The following is a 19622-nucleotide window of genomic DNA, read 5'->3' on the forward strand; positions in this document are numbered from 1 at the left end:
ATGAGAGGGTTCGACTCTAAGGTGGTATTTGGTGTATTACATAGGTAATACTGCTATAGTAATATGATTGTAGAGAAAATATGATTATCTTATAAAATTATAGAGAATCTTATATTGTAGTATTTGGTATGTACAGTAATATTATTGTAAAATTACAAGAAATCCTACGTTATAGTGTTTGGTATACAATTTAGATTACATAAAATATAAACTAATTTTTTTAAAATATTTCATCTTTGTTTATTGATTATCATCTATTTTATAGAATGACAACTTAATTTTGAGACCAACTATTTTTTGTGACATCATGTATTATATTTTCCTTCTATTTTTATCAATTGGAACTATCCATAATTTATTTTGATGAAGATATTTTGATTCTGAAGTTATTTTATTGTAAGATTGCAGGATTATAAGGTTATATGTAATCATAAAATCATTTTTTTAGATAATTAAATTATTATTTTTTAAAATAATATTGTATTATATATAATATAATATTATTTATAAAAATAATAAAATAAATAATATAATTTAAATATTTATTATAAAATTATATATAATTCCTTCGGGATTACGGACTATCAAATGCCTCCTAAATCTTCGGATAATATTCGGCCGCTCCCCGACTGAGGCTCCGGAGAACGGAAAAAGGAACGGAGATACCCCAACGCAAAACCCAGCCCTTCTCTTTTCGGCTTCCCACCCGCTCGAGACTCATAAGGACGGTAAAAGAGAGAGGGGAAAATCGGGGGAAAACATGGGAAAAATCCACGAAAACATAGTAAAGACGGAAAATATTGGAAGGTAAGACCTTTTCCCACATGGACTGCTCTTTTTTTTTTTTTTTTTCCTTTTCACTTCTTTTTCTTTTCATTTCATTCTCTTTTTCGAAGATCTATGGGGAAGGAGAGCACCTGAGGGAGATCGGAGGGGTTTCATAGGTTCCGGTTGGGGCTTTTTTTTCTCAAGCATAAGGGATTTTGTGCGAGTTGTGGCGGTGTGAGTTGGTCCCTCGAGGTTTTGAGAGCTTAATCTTGGTAGAAGCATGATATTTTGAATGATTTAGGGGATTTTGATCGACGAGTGGGATGGGAAGCTACGGAAGAATGGGAGGCGCGTCCTCTCGCTGCAGTAGACACAACCAAGGGAAGGGGATTCTATCGTTTTTCTTTTTTTGAGGGGAGGATTACCGGCCTGAGTTTGGGATGGGTTTGGATAGTTAGATTTTAAACGGGTTCGGATATGGGTAGGGCAAAATTTGCGGGTACCCTACCGTTGCCATCCCTACTTTTCCCTCTTCTACGCCGTGAGAACCTCCCACTTCGATGCTCTTCCGACCGAAGTTCCGTCCTTCCTGCCGATTCCCTCCTCCGCTTCCAGGCCCCAAGCCCTCGATTTCCTCGGCGGCGGCGGAAGCGGCGGACGATTTCCTTATTGATTCGTCGACATCCCAGAATCCTCTGAGAGAAATAATAACCCTAGCGAAACAAGGGCGTGCGCGACTGTTTCTTCCCTCTAATCGGACGCGGGTCGATAGGAAATCTCGCGGCACCACGAAAGATGGAAACTTTATGGGCAGGGAGGTGGCGAGCACTAGATTTGAGGATGCCAGGCTTGCTCGTCTGGAGACTTGCCATGCTTTGGCTCAAGAGGGGAGGTTGGAGGAGATGAAGAGGGTTTTGAGGCAAATGCTGCATGGAGAAGGTTAGATGATTTTTTTTTTCCTTGTGTTTTCTGTTGTTTTTGTTTTACTTACTTTTAGTTTCAAAACGCTGATTGTCTTGGTTCTACTGTACATTGGATTTGATGACACCCTTTTCTCCCAATAATCTATTACACTGCAGTTTATTTGTTATTTAATTGCTCTGGATTTTTTTGGGTTATTGATATATATTATCTACTGCGATTTTCTTTATTATCTTCATCTTTTCGGATGATCTTTTGTTGCTTTAATGTCAGTTGTCAAGATCGATTTTTGGCATTGATATTGCTTGATTTTGATAATAGAAGCACACAACCCTATCTTAGATTAATTTCAATTCCTTGTCTTTTCATGCTAAAGATTTTGTTACCTCATTTTTTAGATGCTTAGGAACTGGCCTTTTCCAATCAGAAAGGTCCCATGAAAATCAAAATACTGATGTAAGTACACAAAAAAGGGGGAAACCCACATAAGATGATTGGTTGTGTAAGAAAAGAAATTAGTTTGTTATATTTTGCATATCTTGTCTTTGCATTTGGATATGTGCTGTGCATTGCGGTTAATAGCTATACTTTAGTTTGGTTGGCACCTCACCCTAAAGGGCTTTCCTTTCAGGAGGTCCACGTTTCAAATCCTAGGTATTGCTCCAAAAAATAAAAATTAATAGCTACATGCAAACAATTTAGTTATGGCTTTGCTTTTTTTCTTCAGGGTCTGGTTCGGCACCATCCCTTTGTGAATTGCTTCAGAATAATTTCAGAGACTGGAATTCTTGTAGTATAGTATGGGACATGCTGGCAAATGTTTATGCTAGATTGGAAATGATTCATGATGCCCTTTATGTTCTCAGCAAGATGGACAGCCTGAACATGCAAGCTTCAATATTCACTTACGACAGTTTGATGTACAATTTAAGACATACAGACATGGTTTGGGATATCTACAAAGAAATCAGAGCCCGTAGGGTTTCTCATAGTGAATACACATATGACATCCTCATTGACAGTCTTTGCAAGCAGTCGAGGTTGCAGGATGCCATATCCTTCTTCCAAGAGATGCAGGGTCAAAAAGAAATCAAGCCTTGCGTCATCACTTTGAACACCCTCATGTCTGGATTATGTAATGCAGGTTTGGTAGAGCTTGCCAAATCTATCTTCTCTCAGATGCTTAAATATGGGTTGCATCTGGATAGATACAGTTACAATACTCTCATACATGGGCTATGTGTAGCAGGTTCTGTGGAGGAAGCTTTGAAGCTTTCTGAGGACATGGAGAAGGATGGCATATTGCTTGATGTTGTGACATATAACATCCTCATAAATGGATACCGTTTACTTGGGCTGATTAGTGAGGTTTGGAAGCTCATCAAGATGATGATTTTACAGGGACTGAAGCCAGACCTTGTTACTTACACTATACTGATTACAGGGCATTGTGAGAAGGGGGATGTTGAAGAGGGGTTGAGGGTGCGCAGGGAGGTCATTGCTCGAGGGATTCAGTTGAACATTGTTGCATACAGTGTGCTTTTGAGTGCTCTGTTTAAAAAGGGGCAAATTGGTGAAGTACATCAGTTGCTTGATGAGATAGGAGCTATTGGTTTGCACATGGATTTGGTAGCATATTCCATCCTGATCCATGGATATTGCAAACTAGGAGAAATTGAAAGGGCACTTCAAGTATGCCAAATGATGTGCTCCAAACAAGTGATGCCTAATTCATTTACTCATGGGGCAATTCTTTCAAGCTTGTGCAAGAAAGGGATGCTGGTGGAAGCAAGGTGGTATTTGGACAATTTAGCCACTAACAGTCAGATGGTGGACATCATTTTGTACAATATTGTGATTGATGGCTATGCAAAAATTGGTGATGTTGATGGTGCACTTGAGTTGTATGAACACATACTTAAGCTAGGGTTGTCTCCAAGTATTGTCACATATAATACCCTAATCTTTGCCTTTTGCAAGATTAGAAAGTTAACTGTGGCTGAGCACTTTCTTAGGCAAATTGAACTTAATGGATTCAATCCGACAGTAGCGACCTACACCACTCTTATGGATGCATTTGTTGGAGCTGGGAATACTGATTTAATGCTAAGAATGTTTGATGAAATGATTGAGAAAGCAGTCATGCCCAATGTTATTACATACAGTGTAGTTATGAAGGGGCTCTGTAAGCAAGGTAGGCTACAAAAGGCTGTTGCCATTCTCAATGATATGCATATAGCAGGTATATGTGCTGATCAGATTACATATAATACACTTATCCAAGGATTTTGTGAAGTGCGAAACATAGAAATGGCTTTTCGCATGCATGATGAAATGTTACAACACAATCTTATGCCTACTCCTGTAACATATAACCTTCTTATTAATATCCTTTGCTTGAAAGGCAAAGTAGACTATGCTGAACAATTATTAAATACTCTTCTGGATCAGGGTGTCGGGTTGAGGAAGTTCGCTTACACCACAGTAGTCAAAGCACAATGTGCAAAAGGAATGCCAGATAAAGCCATTATGCTCTTTGACAGAATTATAAGATCTGGGTTTGAAGTTTCAATCAAAGATTTCAGTGCGGCAATCAATCGATTATGCAAAAGAAATTTTGTAAATGAAGCAACAATATTTCTAAAGATGATGTTATATGTTGGCATATACCCGGATGAGGAGCTGTGTAGTGTTATATGTAGTGCTTTCATCAAGAAAAATGAGCTGCAGTCATTATTTGCATTGCAAGCTCTGATTGTCAAAAGTGGTATTCTTGCCTGGGATATCCAGTAAGGAGTTTATGTATGAAGCATAGCAAATTCAAGGGAGCCTATATGTTCAAGATTGTGGATGCCACTGTTTCTTTGTGGATGAGGTATTGTACCCAGAAAGTCTTTCAACAGAGGTTAGTTATACACTAGCACTGACTGTTAGTTCTTTTGTCTTATATGCATCAATTTTGTTCTGTGTATAACTTAGTTATCAATCTTGTAGGGGTTCAAATTATGTATTTTCAAACAATTATCTAGTGAGGAAAGATAATTGAAGCATGAAGTAGTCTACTGATTCATATGGTAAACTTGATATTTGGTGGGAAATTTGTGGCATCAGCAGATATTGGCAAGGTCAAGGTATGATAAACATCTTATGTAACATATTCCTATTGATGATGATCTGATTTCGTCAGGGCAAAATTTTTTAAGTTGTTGTACTCATTTCACCATTTTGTCTGTCCTTTGAAATATTAAAAGTAGAGAAGAATCGTGAAAAGAAAATTCAAGCGTAGCTGTTTTTGGTGCTGAGATTTTTTCATCTGCTTTTACTTCGCCCTCTTTTTTCTTTGTTTCTTAGAAAGATGCTGTTATAAGCGATTTTGCTTGCTTAAAATTTTTATCTAAGCCTGTGTTTTTCCAAAAGCAGATATCCCACTCACCCACTAATCCCCTGTATCATGCTTTCCATTACCTATTGAATCTTCCTGTCATGAAATTGATTGCTAGAATCTTCGTTCTTACTTGTTTACTCGAAATACCAATCATTGCCTCTAAGCTTTATGGTGATGCATGTACTCTTTACAGGATTATTTTGAAAATGGACAAGTTGAATTTCCATGTTGTCACATATATGAGGCTTTCATTATCTATATGCCAAACTAGTTGAAGACCCACGCGTTGTGCGGGGCCGGATGTACGAAAATAATTTTTTTCTAAATTTAATCAGATTGAAAAAAAATTATATATAAATAATAAAATAATATTCATTCAAATTTTTAGAGCCACTTCATGTTCTTAACTACCTATATAAATAGGCTTTAATTGTAAAAATATAATAATACCATACATTAATAACATAATTTAATGTGAAGAGGTGTTAAGCTTTAATTATAAGAATAGAATAATCCATACATTAATCACATAATTTAATGTGAAGAGATTTTCTTTTCAGGTTGCACAACAAAACTCATTTAAGAAGCTGAGTTGGTAACACTCCAATACTCCTTCACAGAGTATTCTTATATATATATATGATGTGAGTCAGCAAATTGGACATCTGGTAATATTATCAAGGTGTTTAGTGTACTACCAAATAAACAAAAGAATATTGTACACAAACTTGTCGCATGGAACAAGCAAATATGCATCATGGAATTGTATAGTTGCAATTTATTTATTGTGCTTGGCAAATGCCTATTTTTAGTTAATGGAATTCTTTTTATTGTTTGTCTGTTTTTTTGACTAGATGAATAAGTTTATTTTGCTATGTGGCCTTACTTGGATAAGGTTTGTCAACTTTCATATGTCATATTTGGTAGAGTTGAAGATTTTGTTGTTTTTCTTAGTATAGGTAGTTCAGCAGGTAATTGATCATAATTTCATTTGGCATTCATTTTCTCAAATTTGTATGAATATACATATGCAATATGCAATACAATAACAAGCACAATGAAGCCAATATTTGATCAACGTGTTGGGAAGTATTGCATAGAATCAAGGGTAAATTACAAAAATCCCCCTAAGGTTTTTGTTTATTATACTTACACCCAATAGTTTGCAAAATCTATGCTTATACTCAGTTAAATTAATAGCGTTAAAGGAACCGTCTATTTGATATAAAAAGACAAAATTATCACTATAAGAATATATGGCTCTTCTTTCACTTTCCTGACTCCCTTCCAAGTCTTCGGTCTTTGAGAGTCTTCCTTTCTTCAAGATTGAGCAGATGAGGTTCCTTTCTTGCATCACCACCCCACCATGAGCATCCCTTCCTGATGGGCAACCGACGACAAGCTTTCTTTCAACCCACTTTCGGTGACAAGCATCCTTCCCCACCAACATCTGGCAGCAAGCGTCCTTCTTAGTCAGGTTTCATTCTCACTTTCCCACCCCACCACATCATAGAGATTGGGGCCGAATACCCATTTTTTGATTGCCGTTTCTGAGTTCTGCTTGTCCAGTAATATATATGGAACAATTTTATCTCTAGTAGCTTGTCATTAAAAGGATCCAAGTCAGTACTTGCATGTGAAATCTTCTTTTTGGAGGGTGCATCAGTTGTGGTTCCATGGCCTGACTTGGATTTGTTCCAATGGCCTTGGTCCCCACTTGACAACTCCGAAAGCATCTTCTCCGATGCCAAGTGGTACACCACCAACCAGATTATGCTCGAAGTCAGCTTCCATAACCAGATGAAGCGGTACAAGTGCCTGACAAATAACTCCTCCAGAGCCTCCTCCATCTTCGTTCCATTTTATGCAGGGCTCGACGTCGCTTAATACCTCCAAGGCTACAACACATCGATTCGGAACTCGTTGTGGCTGGACCTTATCCGGTGGCTGAAGTTGCAGCCAGAATGGGCAGCCATGGGAGGAAAAGACCACTTTCTTGTGGCTGGGATGATCACATGGGACTTCAGAAGGTTGGATGAGGAGGAAAATGCTTGGGATGGCAAGTTCTTGGTCCTTCCTGAGGCTAAGAACATGAACATGCTGGTGATTGAATCTAGTCCCTGGCACAGCAATGATTTTGCAATACCATATCCTACCTATTTCCACCCTTCCAAAGATAGTGAGGTCTTTGTTTGGAAAGACAAGATGAAGAAGCTGGAGAGGTCTTGGTCATTCTCTTTCGGTGACGTCCAACATCCGAACTAGACTACTTTGATCCGCAGCCAACTAGTTAGTCAGTGTTGTGAGTCTCACTAGTGCAAGCCAATGGACTGTGACTTGAATGTGAGCAAGTGCCACTCATTGGGCAGCATCATGAAGATGCTCCAAAGCTCAGTGTTCTGCTTGCAGCCCTCAGGAGACTCGTACACGAGGAGGTCGGTGTTTGACTTGATGGTGACTGGGTGTGTACCGGTATTTTTTCACTCGTGGTCCTCATATGTGCAGTACTTATGGCATCTCCCAAGGAACTATACTAGACGCTCCATGCTCATATCAGAGGATGAGGTGAGGGAGGGGAAGGTGAGCATAGGGTGCTGGTAGGTTCAATCAAGAGCAAGTGAGAGTTATGAGGGATAAGCTTATGAGGCTGATCCCAAGGTTAACATACGTGGATCCTAGCACAATGTTAATATGCCAGTGTGGCATATTTTAAGGACTCGTTTGGTTGACGGGAAGTGGAGGGGGGAAAAGGCACGTCCTTGGAAGTAAAGAAAGAGCTTCTTGTTTGGTTGGAGTTTTAAAAGGAGAGTGAAAAAAGCATTTTCCATGGAAAGTCACTTCCCACATTTCATGGGAATTGGAAATCTATGGGGGAGGTGGGTTTTGGCACTTTCCGTGACATGGGAAGCAGTAATACTTTTTTCTTTCCTGAAATATCCTTTTAAGATCCATAGTTAAAATTTAGTAAAATATCAATGGATGGTTAGGATAAATTACTGAAGAGTAATATAATATTATATTAATATAATCCTAATATTTATATAAATATAATATTAATATTTATTATATTTTACTATTATTTTAATATTTACATTAATATAATATAATATTTATATTTATATTAATAAATTTATCATATTAAAATATTAATATTATATTAATATAATATTAATATATTAGTATTATATTAACACAATAAATTATTATGGTCTAATATTATATTATAATATATTAATGTTATATTTATATTAATATAAATATAAGATTAATATTTATATAAAGTTTATGAGTAAAAATGTATGGTTTTATATCTATTAAGGGTATAATAGGTATTTTATTCAATTTTTTTAAAAAATAAGTGCTCATCCAAACATAAGCTACTTTATAATAAGTCATCTTCTCATGGTCAACCAAATATACCAAAATCCTATTTCTAGGAAGTAACTTCCTCGGAAGTTACTTCCTAGGAAGTTACTTCCTGGGGAGAAAAGTTCTTCCCTCGAACCAAACGAGTCCTAAGTGTCTTCAGGCACATGACTCAAGTACCATTAATCTTTGGAAAAGAAAAATAAATCCATCTATAAATCAACTCAATCCATCAAGGTACAAGACCAAAGACCTTTTTAAGAGGGTTAGCTCTCTGGACTCTTTTTACATTGGTAGCTGAAAATTAATTTGGGAGATGGTGGCTGATCTTCTTCTATTTCTTCCTCCCCACCTCCCCATCCCCTCCTGAAGACTTCCACCCTCTCTTCTCTAAGCTCAACTCCCTCCTCATCTCCTCTCCCCCTACTCCTTCCTCTACTCTTCTTTTCTCCATCGCTCCCTCCCTCCCTGCTTCTCCCCCCCCCCTCTCCCACCAAAAAGAAGAACCCCCAAAGTACTCCTAGTTTTTTATTTTAACATTATTCTAATTGGAAGAGCTGGTATGTCCTTTAGTGGAAGCCGAATCAATTATTGTCCTAGTTTGGAAGTTCATGTAGTGTTTAAGGTTATTTTCATCATTTGATAAATTTTTGGTGATGTAGTATTGTGATCTAATGGTTTGACTAATGTTCCATCAAGTCCCGGGTGAAAGTGTTGGATAAAAATGAACCTTAGGGAGATAAGTGTATATTTTTCAAACTATTGGGTGTAAGTATTATCTAACCCTAATCTCAAGTGGGTTTTTGTAATTTGCTCTAGAATCAATGGAATTTGACCATCTAAATCTCGATACTCTTCCACGTACAATTCATTGTGCATTTCTTCTCTTCTTCTAAGCACTTGCATTGAATAAAACTTTCAGAATGTGGCGTAGGAAGAAACTTTAGCAGCTTCACTTTGGTGAGTACTTTGTTTGTTTTTATTTCGAAGATGCTGATGTAGCTTATGTGATTTGTATAAGAAGGTTATAATTTTTCTTATAGGATTGCATGAGTCTTGGGTTGAACTAGGAGAGGAACTTGATTGATGTATTATAATAACAACTTTAGTTTGGTGAATAGATTGTTTGTTTTTATTTCAAAGATGCTGATGTATCTCATATGATTTGTATAAGAGGGTTATACTTTTTTCTTATAGGATTGTATCAGTCTTAAGTTGAATTAGAAAAGGAACTTGATTGATGTATTATAACATTTAAGCATATGATCATTCAAAACTTGTAACTTAAAATCAGAGTCTGCTAGATCATGCTGAATTGATTAATTTGGAGCGCATCGAATCGGACTAGTCTGCTACCAACATCGTTCAGCATGTTTTTTCAATTGAGTTACTTCGGTGTAAAAGTCACCCACCCTTGAACACTTCATTTTGCAGCCTCGCCTCTACCCTGTGCTCATGACCCTTGCCTCCCCCTGCACTCACGGCCCTCGATGCTGCTCATGCTCTCGTCCTCTCCCTCTCTCTCTCTTGCAGGGTTAGGGTTTCGAACCCCCAACACCCCCCTCGGGGGGCGGGGAAACCCCCCCACCCCCAATGATGAGGACTTTCGACCCCTCTTCCTCTCCAACTTTCGCTCTCTCTTTTTCGCCCTCTCCCCTTCTCCTTCTCCCCCCCTCATGTGGCTCTTCTTGTGTTGGCACATCCCTGAATGGTATGGTACAGACCTATGCCTTGCCGAACCACTAATCGGCCTTTGATACTAGTTCGGCAAACCATTCTTAGAATTATTAAAAACTAAGAGGTAATCTAAGTGCAAAGTGTCTATTTAAAGTGCAACAGTTTCATTACAATGTGTGCTTAAAAGTCTGTTTTATTGAGATATAGTGCAATTTTCTGCTATCTTTATATCGTAACTTTCATATAAGTTTTTTTTTTTTTTTAATTTCTTTATTTTTTGTACTAAAATCAGTTCTGCATCCTGAAGTTTTTTTAAATAAGCTTTCTAACAGCTGATCGCAAGTTGCCCTTGAAGTTTAAAGTCCACGGTTTCAAAAACTATCAAATCAAGATGGTATGACTATTAAAATACCATTTCTGCATGAAAGTAGCACCGGTACGGGTGGTGGGACATCAAACTAGCTATAATAGTATGTATCAGCTATACCAAACTATACCGGTCTATATCGGTGCACACCGGCAGCACCATACCAACTACGCCAGTTGGAACCAATGTTTTTTAAATAAACTGAGAGTTATTGGTTTTGGGACATATTATTGGTACCGATACTACATTGTTTTGATAGAAAAGTGTTACAAGGTTCGATACTAGTATTTACAACCTTTTGATAGACCTTTTCCTGGTAGCATTACTGTTCTATACATTTTATAACATTAACTTTTTGGGCTTAATTATGAAATTAAATGATGATTTTCTCTCATTCTGTATTGTTTCTATAATAAGACAGGAGAGGGAGTTTTTGATATAATACTTTTCTTGCTCTAGATCTTTAGGTCCACTATTGTTTTGCATCCATCTCTGGTGGTCTTGCATCATATGTGCTTTTATCATCTTTGTACTCTTTTGTTGCCAAAAGACCATGCAATGTTAGATTAGGATGTACGATGCTAGAGGCATGTTGATCTCTTAACATCTAGGAGGACCTTCCCACTTCATCAGCCTTATTTTATTCAACTGGATATGCCTTCAATAATCTCTTCATTCTTTTGTTGCAATAAATCAGTGAAATTAAATATGTTCTTAGTTACATGTGAATTTTTTATAAAAAAAAAGGGAATTCTATGGATGAGAGAATAAGTTCTTTTTTAGGATCATGATCTTGGGAATGTGTCAAGAATGATGTTCATGTTGTATCAAGAATGTTTTCTGATAATTAAAGGGTTGCTTTCATGCTTCAACAGTGTTCTTGGACATGTTATTACTATAGTTTTTGATTGTATGAGCATATTTATAATATTTAAATTTCATGACAAATTAGATAAATTCTGTAAAATTGTTTAAATTTTGAATAGCACCTTTGTGACATGCTTTACGAAACATGGTTTGAAGAATGGGATTTAAGGTGTGATTATATTCACCAACTGGCAATATTCAAAAATCACAATGTCATTAATGTCTATCACTGATATGGATGTGATCCATTGAGTTTCTTTTGATTTTCTTGACTTCATTATCATTTCCATAAGAAATGGATCTCAGTTCAATTCTCAAAAGTTAATCAAATTTCTACAAAATTAGTTATATTAGTACGGTGAAATGATGTGCAGAGTTCTTTTAAGTTTTTCTTTGGTTGTTTGAGCTTTGATACTCACTCTTAAATTATCATCAGTGATTCTATATTCTTGGTTTTTAAGATTTCACGTTTGTAAGCTTTGTCCTTTCTCTTGCTTACCTTATTCATGTTTCTGATCTAACAGGTATTGAAGTTTATGATACTCAAGAGAAACAATTAGTTATTGAGCCAGGGATTCATTGGGCTGGCAATGCCAACATAACAGTAAACCTTAAGTTATTGTCTTTAGAAGTTACAGTACAGGTCAGATATCTTCCATGTCATATGGGTGGATAAAATAATATGCAGTATATGCAACTAATAGGACATTTTTAATTCTCTCAGCTACTGGATTTACAAATATTTTTGGTGCCACAAATTTCTCTAAAGCCACTTGTTCCAAGCTTTTCATGCTTTGCAAACTTGAGTGTATCTTTAATGGAAAAGGTACTTGTATGGGTGTGCATTGTCTCTGTGTCTGTACATGCATCTGTGCATGGATGTGTGTGTGCATGCATGCTTATGTGGGTGTGCATGAGTGCCCGTGTATGTGTAATATCTATGTGTATTCTTAGATGTCATTTCACAGTAATGCTTCTGATCTTCTTTTTCAATCTTATTGCAGCCATGTGTTGACTTTGGACTTAAATTGCTGGGTGGAGATATCATGGCAATACCTGTCCTATATCGTTTTATTCAGGTCTTAACTTTATGAACCATTTTCTTGGGCTAGAATTAAGTTTGAAGACGATAACTGGTTGTGGAATTTAGAGTGGAATTTGTGTAACTTCTAACAATTTCAGTGATTCTAGTGATTTTTTCCCCTTTATGGACATTCTTGCTGGTTGATATAGATGGCATTGATTGCATCGATAGTGCTACTACATAGAGGACATTTGTACATGATTTGGATTTTTTCCTCTGATCAGCTTTACTAGAATTTTTAACAACTAGGTGGAAGGAAAAGGACGGAAGAATCAAGACTATTTGTGGAAAATTAAAAGTTGGGTCCTCCCCTCTTTGTTTTCCTGTAATTTCTCCATGGAAGCCTAGCAAAGAATCAATGTGCCTTTCTTTTACACTAGTTAGAGAGGAGATAGTATTTACTATGAACAATAACTCAGATCTATTAAAAACCATAAAATGTATATGCTCTCCTTTTTTTGGGGGGGAATCCCAACTGCGGTGTATTACTAATTGATTTTTTTCAGACTGGGAGTTATGTTCCAATTAAACTAGCATATATAGTGTGTGGCAATGACCATGACCATTCTTCACCAGGTTGATCTACTGTAGTACTTGGCCTATGGAAATTACACTGAACAATTAGAGGATGGATTAGTAAATCCGGCTCCCAAAATTTTTTATGCTTGCCTTAAGTGGACCCTACATGGATCACGGTCTTGGTGATCCTCCTGGATCAGTAGCTGGTTTGATTTATGATTCTAACATTTAAATATGACCCATAGGCACTACTTATGGTTTATTGCATCTCACTTTGGAAATCACGAATATGTAAACTTGTTCTACTATTGATATTTCTTATGAATAAATAATTGCAAGATCAAAGAATAAAAATGATAAAAGGATTTGAAGTGCAGACAAGGAGTAATGATTTAACTGGGTCTTAGCTTTTGCAAATCATGCAAGTATGAATTTCTTATGGATTATTCTCAAAAAAAATTCTGGATTTAGCAAATATACAATTTTTAAATTATTTTATGTCATATGTATGGCATGTAAGCAAGACATTTTGATGTTTAATCTTTACAATGCACATAAATACATAATTGAAGTCCACTCCCCTGCCCCCCGTCATTCTCTCTTCAAAGGCCTAAACCCATCTTTCCATCTCCCCATTCCGCATAGACCCATCTTTCCATCTCCCATTCCAAAATTGTCATTCTTATTTCTCTCCATAAGCAAATTCTCTTCCAAATTCATGATACTGACTGCCCCTTCTCCCCTCACCCTGCCTTTTTGCTTGATCCAAAGGCTATGATGCGCGCTAGGCCTCATCCCTCCCCTTCCTCTAGAAGCTCTTAAAGTCCTTCCTTTCATGCAAGAGTACGTTATTTGTCTTCAACCGTATCCTTTCCTCTGTGCTCTAACATATGTCTAACTTCAAGCTTGGCCAAGTCATCATATCCCTTGACATTCAACAGTCTCATCAGCAATATCCTCAACTCCCCTCTCCAGTAACTACACTTTGGCAACATTGTTACCTCTGCTTTTGTCCAGAGCCACCTCTACCTCCTAACCAATGAGCAAATCATGTTAACAAGGCCTTCACTCAGTTCCTTTACACCACATCTGCAAACTCCAGCATTACTTCAAGTTCTTTGCTCTCAGATATATTTGGGATGTTTTCAAGCTGTAAGGCCATCTCTTGATAAACGCAGGTTATTTCTGATTACACACGCTCATATGGCAATGCATTAATGCTTCCAATATTTAACTCGCATTGCATTTTTCCCCTATGCCACAATGCATGGTTGGTCTACTCAGTTTATTGTATCACACCTGCAGATACAAGCTAAAACTCTAGTTGTTTGGATAGTCCCAAATCATAAATTAAGGCAATTGTTTGTTATTAAAAACTGTTGATTTAGCTAACCAGCCATAGGTCTGCTTGTTGGCATCCCTCTCCACTTGGAAGAGGTTTAGTGTTCAAACCCTAGTGGTGGCATTGCCCCTATGTTTTTCGAAAAAGAAAACTTTTGATTTAGTAATCACATGATGCATAAGTAATAGCTTTACAAAGCATTTGAATTTTACTGCTAGGTATTTAGGATGTTGCAGATCATTAATGAATGGCATGTCATTGATTTGGATTTACTATCATGCATTATAGGATAGCTTGGTTAGATATCCTTTTCTCTATGTGAAGATACATACATGTGCACACGGATACAAGAACACTCCCATAAGGAATGGAAGAGAGAATATGGTGTATTTGCCTAGTTTTCTTCTGTAATCTAATGAACATGAAAAATTTAGTCTAAAATCACAGAGTAACATGTAAAACAAGCAAAAGCAGTAGAACTAACTGCTTTGCATAATCCTTGTCTACAATTTACAGGAAACAGTTGCAGTGCATTTTTCAAATCTCTACCATTGGCCCAAAGTTCTTGAAGCAGAAGTACTCATTCTAGATAGTGCTAGGTGAGTTTCAAGTGCAACCGTTGTGCATGATTACCTTTTATGCTTTAGAGAACAATTTTAGTGCTTGCAATTTTTCTATTGTTGCGGCATTACAACAACACTTTCTTGTGCAAAAATTCATTGGAAGAAGAATGTCTAAAATCAAGAAATAAGTAAATATCTAAACTTCACCTATCTGAAACAGTTTTTTTTGATGCTTGTAGTGTGGAAAAAAAACTGGTTTCTTGCGGACTCACCATGTTGGCTTGCACACTGCTTTACCTAGTTAAGTTGTGATCTTACTTCTTGTAACTTCTGAGTCAGCTTAATAAAGAATTACATTCTATTTTGTTGATGAATTGCTATAGTATGTTTCTTAGAGAATCTGACACGTAATTATCATTTATCGGATAGTCTGAAGTTGTGATATCTCCTTTTTACAGTGGAGCCACAAAGAAGCCTGTGGGCATATTATATGTGAAGATTGTTTGTGCACTTAATCTCCGCAAAATGAATTTCCTTGGTAAATCTGACGCATATGTGAAACTCAGCCTGAGTAGGGAGAGGCTACCATTAAGAAAACCTCAATGAAGATGAGTAATGTGAATCCTGAATGGAATGAACACTTCAAGCTTATAGTGCAGGACCCAGAAACTCAAGTTCTTGAGCTGCATGTCTATGACCGGGAAAAGGTTTAGCTCCCTGTTTGCATCTTATCTTCTATTCTTGATCTTTAGCTAGTTCATTTATGCTGGGACTCTGTTGTTAGTGGCTGCATGTTTTCATTCATGCATATTTTTCATCTTTTATTCTTGTGAATGGCTGGATGTTATATCTAAAGTTGCAATCCCTTGTATGCTTTTAACAGGTTAAAATGCATGATAAGTTGGGCATGCAAGTAATTCCCCTTCGCTTGCTTACTCCTTGTGTGACAAATGAATTCACTCTTGATCTTCTCAAGAACTTGAACCTCAACAATCCACAAAATAAAAGAAACAGAGGAACGCTTGTAGTGGAGTTGAAATTTGATCCTTTTAAAGAAGAAAATGGCAGGTTTAGTTGTACTTCAGATGGAGATGATAAGCTTAGTGGAATCAGCAGGGCTACTCATTATATATCATCTAATGGCGGGGTTTTGTTGGTAACTATTGACAGTGCAGAAGATGCAGAAGAAAAGCATCACAATACCCCTTATGCACAGATCCTTTTCAGACAAGAAAAGAAGAAAACAAGGGTGAGTTTAAAATACTTTGATTGTTGAGAGCTGTCGTTCTTGATGTTGGCTGCTATAAATTGATTACTGTTTTCTTGGTTTCATGTTGTATTCTGCTAAGCCAATCTTCTGACTTTAGTACATCTTCTTTGAGGTATTTAACACATTTTGAGGGAGACTTGTTTATTTTACAATCCTTTTCCTTCATGTTACCTTGCAGTTCATAAGTCTATTTGCCTGCCATAAGTGAGCTCATTGATGGCCAGCTCTGTGGGTCTCTTTCTATGTATAACTACTGCTCTTGAATCAGTTCTTCAACCCTATATGCACGCATGCATGGTCTTTCTCAATTGATGTGCATCACTACTGTTCTATAAGTGGATACCCAGTCCCTACTGTTTTACTATTGGACCGCTAACCCCTTTTTGTTGGTGTGTGTATGTGCATGTGCATGTTTATTTGTATTTCGTGTATGTATGCATTTTCCTCTTGATTATCTAAATATTGTGTATCGAATTAAAACCTTTTTTTCCTTAATGATTCCTCATTTTGCTGCATTTTCTGATTTTAACTCATCTTCTGTTTTAATAGTTTGCCCACATTTTAAGTTCAATGCCAGCATTTTTGCGGCCAGACATTTTGCTAAATGGTATCATTAGTATTTAATATAGTGTATACAATGATCTGCCTGCATATTTTGGTGCTGTGACTCTTTTGGATATGTATTTTCTGATTTGTTTCTTTTGATGTAGACAAGCGCTGCCTTCCATTACAGTCCTTTTTCACTATCCTTTCCACAAAATTCAATTTAATTCTCATATGGGATCTCTTCATCTTGTTTGTTCCGATCACTTGGATGCTACAAAATTTGATGCTTAATCGATCCTGTTAATGTGATTCATCTTTTGTCGTTAGTTTGGAGAAACTTATTATTTGAGGATCCTATGCTCTTAAATCTCTTTGCCCGTATCACTTTATCTTTGATGCAAAACTGGTCAAAATGACTCCATTTGACATAGGACATCATGTTGTTTCATTTTTGTAGGGGTGAAAGTAGTATGGATATTATCCGTCCGGATCCGTTTTTGCATCCGAATCAATCCGGATATGGATAGAAATTTGAGGATCCGATTAATATCCGTATTTGTATCCATATCCATCGAAGAAAAATGGATATGGATAGACAACTATCCGATCCGTATCCGAATATCCGAATCTATATGTAATTCTATATAATATTATATAATTTTTTATTAATTTTAAGAAAAATATACAACTATATAAATATGTTATTAACTTGATTTATCATCTATTTAATAATATCTTCGATTCTATAGTCATAAAGTTTAATTATCTAAGTAATATCTGTAATTATATTCATGCTTTCAGTATTCGAATTGTATCCGTATCCGTTTAAAACAATTATGGATATGAATTTTTGCATCCGAATAATATCCGTATCCATATTTGTATTCGTCAAACAAAACAAAACAAATATAGATATGGATATGGTGGTATCTGATCCATTTTCAGCCCTATATTTTTGCCATTGGTTTGTGTCCTATTTCTATCTTCTTATACCTTATGTTTATTGGTGATCACAGATAATGTCTAGTTTGTAACTCGTTAAGACTTTTTGTTTCAAATGTAAAGTTGTTTATTATTATTATTTTTTTTTTGGGGTAAAGGTGAATGGTTTATGTGATTTGGAAATCACATGTTTTACAATTACGAGCAACCTTGCTGTGTTGCAGGTTTTACCTTTATTCTCAGTTTTTTTGCTGATAAGCATCTTGATATTTCTTCCATGTTAATGTATATTTCAGATGATCAGGAAAAGCAGGGATCCAAGATGGAATGAAGAATTCCAGTTCATGTTAGAGGAGGTATACTTGAGCGACAAGAAAGAGGAGCTTCAGCTGCTGGCCCATCACAAAGAGGACTGTTTATGTCACCAGAAGCCCGAAGAAAGGGAAAAAAAAAAAGGCTTAGTAGCTAATGGAAGTGGGAAATTGCCCCCAACATATGTTGAATAGGGACACCACCAGGAGAGGCACACAGCCGTGCGTGCCCCCGATGGATGAGAAAATTCGCATAGAAGTGATGAGCAAGCGAAGAGGTTTTAGCTTTCATGCAAAGGTTAGGAAAAAGCCAGAGTGGCCTTTTTATTTATCATTTATGTTGCTCCTTCACATTCTTCTCTCTTTTTTAACATCATAGGAATCATTGGGGCATGTAGATATCAATCTTTCAGATGGTGTTAACAATGGGCGCATTAATGAAAGATATCATTTGATAAATTCAAGGAATGGAACAATATACCTGGAGATTACATGGATCTCTATTTGATATCACGGCCACGGATGCTATATATTCATTGCGAGAGCATTGTTTGATTTTACGGCCATAGATGTGTATATTTATTGTGAGAGTTTGCATTATGAACAATTAACAATATTGTAACATATCGGGGAAAAAAGATCATCAGAATATCATATGAGCATGAGCTATAATTCTTTTCCATAGGACTGGGTGAATTTAATGGGTGTTATACCTCAAGTTGAAACAAAACCAGTTGGAGAAATTGTGGGGTCGTTTTGTTAGCATCTGTTATCGGACATTTTTTGTTCTTTCCAACAAAATGCTAGTAACAGTATATTTTCTCATATAGAAACTACTATATGATGTAGATGTTGTGTATTGTTTATACTCCAGCATTTTGTCTTCCCAGCTGTAGCTATTTATGGCCCTGGTTGAATATAGTCAGAATGTCATGTCTCTATGCTTGACACACCTAGGTTTATTGGTTCTTCAGCGTCTTTTGCCCTCTCCTTTTTGTTTCCTCAAGGGGGGCAATTTTGGTGATCCGAGCTTTAGAACTTCAAGATTTATCCCCGTCAAAAATGGCACACTGACACTCTACTGTTACGTTTTACTTTTTTTTTTTTTTTAAACAATATAACACCATCTATAATTATTGTGATAGGACGTTATAGTACTTTAGTGAGCCCCTGACTAAACAATTTAACTATTTTTATGTTCTTATTGCTTAAATTTTTGATGAAACGTAAGTGAAGTCTTATGTTCTTACTGCTTATAATGCTCGCAGATGGCCATTATAGGGATACTGAGAATGGTAATGAAATACATTAGTTGATTTGTTCTCTATCTAATTGCCACTTTCCTCCACCTATTGCCATTTTCTTTTTCATATTTTTGACTTCTTCCTTGATGCTGTTATCAAGAAGTGGAAACATGTTAAAAAGCGAATGTAAGAGAAATGTTTGTGAACAAACTTTTAATTTACTACCACATTTGATAATGTTGTTCTTAATGAGAAAAATTCGAAGGCACTGTATTCATATTTGTATGCATACAACACAAACATGCTGGGAATACTTGCGAATAGACCTTGTAACAGTTGATTTGTGGTTATAGATATCGTATCTCCTTTGATTTAGTTCATAGGGAAAATACGCAACGAAGTCCGTTATGCAAGGATTAAATAACAGAGAATTGGAGTATACTTACCTTC

General features: G+C 36.4%; 2 protein-coding genes and 1 pseudogene across 12 annotated transcripts; all 3 read left to right on the forward strand.

The window, feature by feature from the left end:
* The first annotated feature begins 598 nt into the window (after positions 1 to 598).
* LOC114914624 (uncharacterized) lies at positions 599 to 17940 on the forward strand. 11 transcript variants are annotated; one of them, XM_073245700.1, is made up of 11 exons: positions 599 to 1707; positions 2417 to 4594; positions 4684 to 4820; positions 5635 to 5718; positions 11876 to 11994; positions 14813 to 14895; positions 15099 to 15159; positions 15318 to 15566; positions 15743 to 15927; positions 16030 to 16108; positions 17914 to 17940. In XM_073245700.1, the coding sequence occupies exons 1-2, from the start codon at positions 1329 to 1331 to the stop codon at positions 4480 to 4482; spliced, it is 2445 nt and encodes an 814-aa protein (XP_073101801.1). In that variant the 5' UTR covers positions 599 to 1328; the 3' UTR covers positions 4483 to 4594; positions 4684 to 4820; positions 5635 to 5718; positions 11876 to 11994; positions 14813 to 14895; positions 15099 to 15159; positions 15318 to 15566; positions 15743 to 15927; positions 16030 to 16108; positions 17914 to 17940. The 11 variants fall into 11 exon arrangements, with proteins under 11 accessions (XP_073101801.1, XP_073101799.1, XP_073101800.1 ...); XM_073245698.1 differs by lacking the exon at positions 5635 to 5718 and adding an exon at positions 6400 to 6551; XM_073245699.1 differs by lacking the exon at positions 5635 to 5718 and adding an exon at positions 6409 to 6551.
* On the forward strand, positions 6650 to 8068 carry LOC140852439 (xyloglucan galactosyltransferase KATAMARI1 homolog; annotated as a pseudogene).
* On the forward strand, positions 7942 to 15465 carry LOC114914629 (synaptotagmin-3-like). The gene is made up of 6 exons (XM_073245374.1): positions 7942 to 7984; positions 11876 to 11994; positions 12076 to 12177; positions 12356 to 12430; positions 14813 to 14895; positions 15318 to 15465. The coding sequence occupies exons 1-6, from the start codon at positions 7942 to 7944 to the stop codon at positions 15463 to 15465; spliced, it is 570 nt and encodes a 189-aa protein (XP_073101475.1).
* Positions 17941 to 19622: the final 1682 nt, after the last annotated feature.

The sequence above is a fragment of the Elaeis guineensis genome, chromosome 11 (genome assembly GCF_000442705.2).
Source record: "Elaeis guineensis isolate ETL-2024a chromosome 11, EG11, whole genome shotgun sequence".
NCBI classification, from domain to species: Eukaryota; Viridiplantae; Streptophyta; class Magnoliopsida; order Arecales; family Arecaceae; genus Elaeis; species Elaeis guineensis.

Bases quoted from the DNA above. Each gene is read 5' to 3' on its own strand.
- LOC114914624 (XM_073245700.1), top strand. From the start codon at position 1,329: ATGCTCTTCCGACCGAAGTTCCGTCCTTCCTGCCGATTCCCTCCTCCG. The intron at 1,708-2,416 runs GTTAGATGATTT...TTTTTTCTTCAG, and splicing joins GCAAATGCTGCATGGAGAAG to GGTCTGGTTCGGCACCATCC.
- LOC114914629 (XM_073245374.1), top strand. From the start codon at position 7,942: ATGGGGGAGGTGGGTTTTGGCACTTTCCGTGACATGGGAAGCA. The intron at 11,995-12,075 runs GTCAGATATCTT...TAATTCTCTCAG, and splicing joins CTTTAGAAGTTACAGTACAG to CTACTGGATTTACAAATATT. The intron at 12,431-14,812 runs GTCTTAACTTTA...TACAATTTACAG, and splicing joins TCCTATATCGTTTTATTCAG to GAAACAGTTGCAGTGCATTT.